Source organism: Otolemur garnettii, unplaced genomic scaffold (assembly GCF_000181295.1).
Source record: "Otolemur garnettii isolate 467f Iridium unplaced genomic scaffold, OtoGar3 scaffold00034, whole genome shotgun sequence".
Classification (NCBI taxonomy): Eukaryota; Metazoa; Chordata; class Mammalia; order Primates; family Galagidae; genus Otolemur; species Otolemur garnettii.
In genome coordinates, this window is record NW_003852429.1 from 11,736,451 (window position 1) to 11,745,760 (window position 9,310).

Genomic DNA, 9,310 nt, shown 5'->3' on the forward strand with positions numbered 1-9,310 from the left:
AGGAGAGAAGGAGCTGCAGTCACTGAGAGTATAGGTGCTGGCTCAGAGCAAGTTGTCAGGGAAGGATTTACGCAGAGGTGACTTTAGGGCAGGGGCCTAGAGGAAACAGGAAGCAGTTGGTGAAGGTAGACACCTTGGAATGGTGAGTGCACAGACCTAGAGGTGGAAGTTTGCTGGTGTGTCCTCGGAAAGCAAGGAGGCCCGTGTCATTCTGCTCCGTGAGGAAGAGTAGCATGGCAAGAATTAACATTAGCGTGAAGAAAAGACCAAAATCCAACAGGGCCTGGAGTGCTAAGGAGTGGCCATGGGGGCAGGTTGGGGGAGGGGTATGAGAGAGGCGGAGGAGGATTCTAGATCCTGAGCAGCTGGGCCAGTGGACCTGTTCTCAGTAAGACAGGGACTGAGGGAGGAGCAGCACAGGATAGGGAGACACACCGAGTTCAGGTTTGGGCGTGCTCAATGTGAGAGGCCCATTAGATACCCGAGTGGAACTGTTGGTGGTTGAATATATGTGACTGTGATGCAGAAAGAGCCACGTGAGATGGCCAAATGTGGGAGTCCGAGCACAGAGGGTATTTAAAGCTGTGAGCATGGATGAAACCTTAAAATTATTACAGAATGCCATTTAAGAAAAGAATCCATTTTCAAATGGATAATATAATAAAAAATATATTTTTGGCTGTTTGAAGATATATATATTATATATGTACACACAGGTGTACACACATATCTAATTTATATAATGTTATGTAATGTCTTTATAAAATAAAAGTAAAAAAATATAATTGTTACTCTAAGGATTGGACCGGAACAAATTAATAAACTTGGCCTATTTGCTTGGAAGTGACTATACTGAGGGAATACCAACTGTAGGTTGTGTAACAGCCATGGAAATTCTCAATGAATTCCCTGGACATGGCCTGGAACCTCTCCTAAAATTCTCGTAAGTACAAGATCTAATTAAGATGTTTACGTAAAACCCCAGATTAATAACAGGACTGTTACATATATCATGAACCGTCACAAATCCTTATTCACTGAGAAAACAAGAACATATTGGTTGGGGTTACTAAAGTTTATTTTCCCTTTTCTAGAGTTCTGATGAAATCAGAGTCAATTGGTTTTTTTTTTTTTTTGAGACGGAGCCTCAAGCTGTCCCCCTGGGTAGAGTGCCATCGCATTACAGCTCATAGCAACCTCCAACTCCTGGGCTCAAGCGAGTCTCCTGCCTCCGCCTCCCAAGTAGCTGGGACCACAGGCGCCCGCCACAACGCCCGGCTATTTTTTGGTTGCAGCCGTCATTGTTTGGCGGGTCCGGGCTGGGGATTCGAACCCGCCACCTTAGGTGTACGTGGCTGGCGCCTTAGCCGGTTGAGCTATAGGCGCCGAGCCAGTCAATTGGTTTTTTAGTGGTGCTGGGTGTATGGTAGCTCATGGGTACAAAGCTAGTTCTGTGGGCTTCATAGGAGTAAAGAAGTTTCCGTTTCATTCATTCAAATATTTATTGACTAGTCACTATGTGTCAGACACTGTGCTTGGCTTGGGGTTAGGAAAGATGAAAGGTCATAGCCCCTCAAGGGGCTCCTATGTTCTCGGGGTGAAGGAGAAGCAAATGTAATGTGTGTTTAGTGTTCTGGGCGAGGTCAGCCAGGAAGGGACGTGGAGGGCTAACTCCAGGGGCTCTACATGTAGTGCTGCCGTCCTGTCTCCCATGGTGTGAGTAGTGTGATGTGCTCAGCAGTGGACTTGTGCTATACGTGGGCTACACTGTTCAGGTTTGAAGATTCTGGGATGGTAGGAGGTATGAATATATATGTGAACGTAATTTTTTCTTAAGGTTTGTCTTGGTGGAGTCTTTTTTTTTTTTTTTAATTGAAATATAGGTCTCTCTCTCACCTTTTCTTCTTCATGAGGGGGCCCATTTCCAACTCTTTTTAGAAGTGCTCTAAACTTTCTCTTGGTTCTGCCTAAGTAAAATCTCTGTTATCTTGAAAAAACAAACAAAAAATAGAAACAATTCATAACCATAAAATTCACCCTTTTAAATAGTACAATTCGGTGGTTTTTAGTGTCTTCACCATGGCATCTTTTGGCCATCAGTTTGTTACAAGGTACTACTTGGTGGTAGCTGATTAACGTTCAGTCCAGTTACATCTCCTGTGTTTAAAAAACGCTCCGATGCTCTAGTGAGAAGAATCAGTGAAAAGGAATCTGAAATTGTAATGATTGTGGTCCTCCATTTTCAGCACACATATCAGTGTTTAGAACTTTGTGCTTTTTTAAATGTCTTTTTGATAATTTGCTTATTGTTGAGGCCATTTATATGCTGGGGTAAGCTATTAGGTTGCTCATAGATTATGGTAGGTAAAAACCTGAAAAACTATAAATGCCTTTATTATACAAAGAAAGTAATTACATAGAAGAATAATAAAATATGGATACAAAGATGATTACAGTTTATGTATATGTAATTTTTGACTTTTCTCTGCACATGTACACATACATATATGTATATTCGTATAAGCGTGTGTGTTTTACAAGAATGGATTATGCTGTATGCTTTTTATGTTGCCTATAACCTGTTTGTGATAGAACAAATTGCCAACCATGTATAGACTTATGTTATTGTTTTTAATGGCTTCAAGTCTGTTTTTCAGAGCGGGGTGGCTGTTACAATTTAATCAAATAGCTATTGTTGTTTCTATTTTTTTAAAAGTAAAAAAAAGTTGCTTTGAGTTTCCTTATATATATATTTTTGGGTTCTTGTCTAATATTTTAGTGAAAATGGTATCTGACTTTATAATTTTTTTTCCTAATTACTAGTGAACATGAATATTTTGCATATTGACAGTTTGCTTTCTGATTTAGCAAATGGCCTGTATATCCCATTTTTCTTTTCTTTGTTCAACAGTATTTACTCATTTGTTGCTTGTTGAATTATTCACAGTTTTTAGAGTCAGTTTTTTTTTTTTTTGCCTTGGTCTTCCAGTTCATTGATGCCAGATAGGAGCAGCCTTAGTCTTGCCTGACTCAGGAGGTTTCAGATGGATGACGCAGAGTTAAAGAGTAGGAAGAAGATGGAAAACCAGTACAATTTGAAAATGTGGTCTTGCTTTCTTTTCCGTTCTCATCTCCTAACCAGTCCCTGGCGAGGCACTCATTCCAGAAAGTGGAGCTGCGTTGTTCTGGTCCTGCAGGCTGAATTTAGCCTCATCTATACAGTGTGTTCTACAGAGCTTTAGTTTTGGGTTGGCCACCAACATCTACATTTGGAGAGATTTTACAATAAAATATGAACTCCTTTGAGAGGAAAAGATATCTGATAATACTGGGCTGAAATTCCCAAATAGCTGCAAAATAGCTGGGGGAGAGTAGTAACAATTTCCCTCCTCTCACCCCACTGCCTTGGCCTGGGCACTTATCCTTCAGATCTGTCACATTTGCCACATCTGTCCCTGTTGTCTGCCCCACAGCTCAGCCGATGGACACTCGCCTTCTTTAGTTTTTAAGTTAAAAGTGCCTGGCCTTCTTGTAAGAGTTGTGTTCTTTTGGGCTTGGTGAGTTCACAGTGTGCTATGCTGATTGTCCTAGCTGGCGGTCATAGTTACTATGTCAAAGATGAAAATGAAAAAGTAAAGCTAGTGGGAATTACAGATATTCCCCCAGTGCACACCTGGAAATAGTGTTGAAAAGTGACGGAGAAAACTTATGTTTTTCTTTCTTCGTTTGAGGCTACAGTGAAGACTGCGGCCAGTCTTTTTCAACACTAGATGGCACTCCCGCACTGGCGAGGCACACAGCCGGTCTGTGCATCAGTTTCTAGTACTGTCCTGTGGAACACAGATACCCGTGTTTCTCAGGTTCCACTGAGTGCATGAATTGGTGAAGATCATGTTCATGTTATTAGCTTTTTTGACACTTATTTTTTCCTAAATGTATTAATTTTTCTGGGCCTGTGTCACTGCATTACAAACTACTTTAAACCTCAGTGGTTTCAAACATCAAGTCATTGATTTTGCTTATGAATCTGAAGTTTGGTCATGTCCTGTCGACTATCTTGTCTGTGTTTTATGTCCATGTTGGGGCAGCTCAGGTGGGCTGGAGGATCCACTTAAGATGACTCACATGGCTGGCTAGGTGGTGCTAACTGCCGGCTGAGGGCCTTGGGTCCTCTCCATCTGGACCTTGTCCTGAGTCTGGGCTTCCTCACAGCATTCTGGCTGCTTGCAGAGCCAACGTAGCCAGAGACCCGAAGTGGAAAGGGCCATCTCTCGGGCTTGGCACAGTGTCACTTCCTGTGTTACACTGCTCAGTGAGTCCCAGAGCCCACCCGACTCCAGGAGAGGCAACATGGACTCTGCCTCTCCAGGGGAGGAGTGTCAGAATGTGTGACTCTCTTTAACTTGCCATAATAATTTAGGATTAGCATGGAAAAAATTGAAAAATGAATAAAACATAAAGAAGAAAATGAACAGCTCTATTTTCACTTAGAACATTGCTTTGCACACAGGAAAATAGTAGTTGTCACTGTTATTTATCATTTTAAATATGTTTTCTTTTTCTTTTTCCATTTATGTGTTCTTCCCAAAATTCAGATTCTATATTATATAGATTTAAAATCTGCATTTTAAAAATTTGCAATATTCTTGGCATTTTTACATTTATTACATATCTTGGATCCATTATTATATTTGATTTGAAGTAAAGATAATAGCTATATTACTTCTTTTTTACTGCTGAGAGAGAGACCTGGAGTTGACTTTTGTGGTATTGAAAGGTCTGATTGTACCGATCCAGCTGTGAAGTCTTGGGCAAGGGGCTCCTTTTTGAGGTCCATTTCCTCTGTGAGGTGAGGATCCTGGTAGGGCACTGCTTGTGTGATTACCGGACTTACGAAATATTCAACACAGTGCTGAGCAGAGTGCGCATTCAATAAATAAAAGTATTATCAACCACACTAAGTACAGTGTGGTTACTAATATTAAAAATAATAAAAATAGTATTCACATCATCCAATTTGTTTTGGAGTTAGGAGTTTACATTTTCTAACTTTAGTTCTCATATCTATAGCGCATGAACTGTAACGTCTTATTGCTTTGTGAATATTTCCTTTACCCTTATAGAGAGTGGTGGAATGAAGCTCAAAAAAATATGAAGATAAGACCTAATCCCCATGACACCAAAGTGAAAAAAAAATTACGGAAGTTGCAGCTCACCCCTGGTTTTCCTAACCCAGCTGTTGCAGACGCTTACCTCAAACCCGTGGTGGATGACTCCAAGGGATCGTTTCTGTGGGGGAAACCTGACCTTGACAGAATTAGAGAATATCCTTTTACTTCTTAAAACATGAAGGAACCAAAATATGTGTTTGGTTTAAAACTCATGGAACAGGAACTCAGATCGTTTTTTCCCTAGTATCTCCTTTGTCTAACCCTCTCCTGATTCCTTTTTCCCTTTCCTTGGTTTCAAAGAGGATCTGTATGTGAAATAAACAATACCAAGCATTCCTGGATACAACCTGGATACAGACTCAAGGATTATTTAGTTTGAAAGAATAGAAACGATGATTAATTTTCTTCATTTTGTTACTGGTTTTCTTTTCCATGTGTTTAAATAATCATTTGGATAGATATTTAAAACTTTACAATAGAATTACTCAAACTACAGTTGATTTTTTTTTCCTATCAAAGGTATGTGTAGGCTGTTTGATATTTGTTTTATTCCAGGTTCATCTTTTTTGATAGTCACGAGTCTTTGATGTCCTCAAGTGAGAGCTGAGTATGTTTTATCTTAGAGGCCTGAAAAGAGCAGAGTGCCGGTGATTATGTTGGAGTGATTTGTTTTGTTATTCCTTTCTATTACAATCTAAGCTTTATAAATATGAAAATCTTTGGAGATAAAGGGTATGTAATCAAGGATGGGTTCTTGGGATCTTTTTGTTTATCACTGTTTAAATATCTTTAAGAAACTTTATCATTCTTAACTGCCTGCATGTTTTGTCAGCGGTATTTTGGCTGGAACAGGACGAAGACAGATGAATGTCTGTTTCCAGTATTAAAGCAGCTCAGTGCCCAGCAGGTGATCATGGTGGCTCTTTCCTAAGTTCAGGGTGGAGAATCAACCTCTAAGGCTGTGGTGGACAGTGGTTAAAGACCAGTGAATGCTTTCATTTTAGGGCATCCAACATACATTTTTGAAATTACAATATTTTAGATGAGAGAACAGAGGAAAATAGAAAAAGAGAAAATCTGGACTTTGTCCTTATTTCTGTTGTCACTCTGAGGGCTGGCTTTCCTGTCCCTTCTTACTCATTTTGACTTAAAAAAAAAAAGTCTAATAGTTGATTTCACATTAAGGTGTTTTTAGTTTAAAAATATTACTTCATAGTTATTTTCATTTTTAAAAGCCTAGCATGTGGGCTGGCACGGTGGCTCACGCCTATAATCCTAGTACTTGGGAGGCTGAGGTGGGTGGATTGCTTGAGCTCACAGGTTAGAGACCATCCTGAGCCAGAGCAAGACCTCCACCTCTAAAAATAGCCGGGTGTTGTGGTGGGCGCCTGTCGTCCCAGCTACTAGGGGGGCTGAAGGAAGAGAATCGCTTGAGCCTGAGAGTTCAAGGTTGCTGTGAGCATGACGCCACGACACTCTACCGGGGGTGAGGTGACAAAGTGAGACTCTGTCTCTAAATAAATAAATAAATGCCTAGGATGTATCCAATCCAAAGCAGTTCTGGTCATTAACATTTCTTCAAGGACTAACATTTTTGACTTGTATAAAAGAATCCTTAAAGGTATCAATCAGTTCAGTCACTGTTTACCAGTAGGAGAGATTTTTGAGGAGAAAAGACCCTTTTGTACGGCTCTTAAGTTCCCACCGGTAACTTTGTCTTGCTTTATCTGTGTGTCACTATTCACACAAAACAAGCCTTCTCCTACCCTGGAAACAGTCCACACACATACATACAAATAACTTAGCAGAAATGAGATCGTTTATCTTGAGATAACATATTTAAATTAAATCCATTTCTATTAGGTTTGGTTAATTTTGAAAAAGCATGAACAAAACTACGACAGTATTTCCAGGCGTTTCTCCCATTTTTTCTCCTGGCTTTATCTCCTGGAAACATTATGAAGCAATGGAGAAGGCAAGCTATTTGGCTCAGTGACTGGTTGGTTCTTAATTTCAGATACGTTTGGTTATCATACTTCTTTCCCTTTTCATTATAGAACTTAACGTGTTTATTTTTCCAAAATTAGAGAGTGAAGAAAATGAATTAAAACTACCCATTTTCAACTGTCTCTAACAAAGTTGTCAACATTTAGGCTTATTTTCTTTTATTTTCCCACATAAATATTTTTACCACACAGAAATGCAACTTGTTATAGCGAATCCTTCCTTCCCTCACTTGTTAATGTAAGCTGTTTTCTATGTATTACATAGTTTTCATAATTTCGAATGACCCAGATTACATTTTCCCAAAGACATTTAAATTAATTTGTTCAGTTGGACCTTTAATTTTCAAATTTTTATAACTATTGCTGTGAGAAACATTTTAGGCGTGCAGCTTTCTCCCTATGTAACTATTTTTTAAGAGTATCTTCCTAGGAGGGGGTTTGGAGGGATCACTTCTGAGGTTTATCTTATAGGGGTACAAGTGAATCTTTCTAAGAGTAGAATGTGAATGTTTTAAAACAATAACTGAGAAAATGACATGAAGGCTGTGTTGACCAGTTTGATGGAAGTGTTTCGGATTGTGTGTGAAAACCCCACACTGTACCCCAGAAGTGCATTAATGTACATAGTTACCATTCAATAAAAAAAAAAAGAGTATCTTCCTGAAAGTAAATTTCCTGGACAAAAGGCACGAATATTTCTTATAGACCCCAATATATACTGTGAACTTGCCTCCTAAAGGTATCGTGTGATGGTAATGTTGAAAAGAAGGATAGGGTAGGATTTAGAAACAGACCCCGCAGAATTGTGTTGCTTCGAAAGAAGATGATCTATTCAGCTACAGAAAAACATTTAACACTCTTTGGGTATCAAAGAAGAGATTTCTCATTCAGGATGTGGACTTGTGACAGATTGGGTACAAGCACTGCTCGAAGAGAACTGGCTTTGAGGGGACAATGAACTATCATTCTTTGACAGAATCAATGCGAGTGACCCAGGTTGAGCTCGTTGATTTGGTTTGGAAGCATTATTTACTTGTCTGATTTATTATTATTATTTTATTTTTTTTAGACACAGCTCCGAATTGATTCTTTCTTTAGAGTGGCTCAACAGGAGAAACAAGATGTTAATAAACGCATTAAGAGCCAGAGACTAAACAGAGCTGTGACGTGTATGCTACGGAAAGAGAGAGAAGCAGCAGCCGGGGAGATGGAAGCAGTTTCTGTTGCTATGGAGAAAGAATTTGAGCTCCTTGAGAAGGCAGAAGGAAAAACCCAGAAGAAAAGCATAGCAAATAAATTAAAAGAGTCATCAAGCCTGAAAAGAAGGAGGTTTTCAGATTCCACACGAGAGAATCAATGTGGTGGATTTTTGGGGGAGACCTGCCTCTCAGAATCATCTGATGCCTCTTCCAGTGAGGATGCTGAAGGTTTATCTTTAATGAACATTCAGAGGAGAAAAGCAGAAAAAGGGTCAAAAATCAGCTCTCCAGATTTGCAGAACTCCGTGCAAGAGACCCATGTAAAGGATGGAGGTGTGACTACGGGCAGCTCGAGTGAGGATGATGGAGAGAAAGCAAAGACCGTCCTGGTGACGGCCAGATCTGTGTTTGGGAAGGGAAGAGGGAGACTGAGAAGGGCAGGGGGAAGAAAGAGGAAAACCTAATTAAGAAAATGCGTATGCTCTATACTTATCTATAGACAGTAGAAATACGTATTCTCTATACTTATCTATAGACAGTAGAAATACGTATTCTCTATACTTATCTATAGACAGTAGAAATATGTATTCTCTAAATGTTGTTGAACAACATTTTGTAATGAATTTGTTATAAAGACATAATAAAATTAAATGTATTTGCGCAGTATTTTTATTTCATGATTTTTAAAAATATAGATGTTAAACTTGGCAGTTATTTATTTTTCGATATGATACATTTTTGGGGTGTTTTCTACTTCATTACTTCTTCATACTCACAGGCTCTGTCTCTTCATGTTTCCATTATCTTGCTGCCTGTGGACCACATTTTAAAAAAGAAGAAAAGGATTTGTATCGATTAGCCCTCACAGTCAGAGTGCATTCCCTCTGCCTTTCAGGCCTGGCAGAAAGATACCCACATTTCTCATTCTCCCAAC

At 39.4% G+C, this 9,310-nt stretch overlaps 1 protein-coding gene across 1 annotated transcript in view; it reads left to right on the top strand.

Annotated features, from left to right (window-relative positions):
• Window positions 1-8,907, top strand: part of ERCC5 (ERCC excision repair 5, endonuclease) — a 31,956-nt gene extending 23,049 nt beyond the window's left edge. Inside the window, 4 exon segments of the mRNA XM_023513098.1 lie at window positions 799-943; window positions 5,124-5,324; window positions 5,994-6,078; window positions 8,247-8,907. Coding sequence (XP_023368866.1) covers window positions 799-943; window positions 5,124-5,324; window positions 5,994-6,078; window positions 8,247-8,840 — 1,025 coding nt within the window. The 3' untranslated portion in view covers window positions 8,841-8,907.
• The last annotated feature ends 403 nt before the right edge of the window (window positions 8,908-9,310 follow it).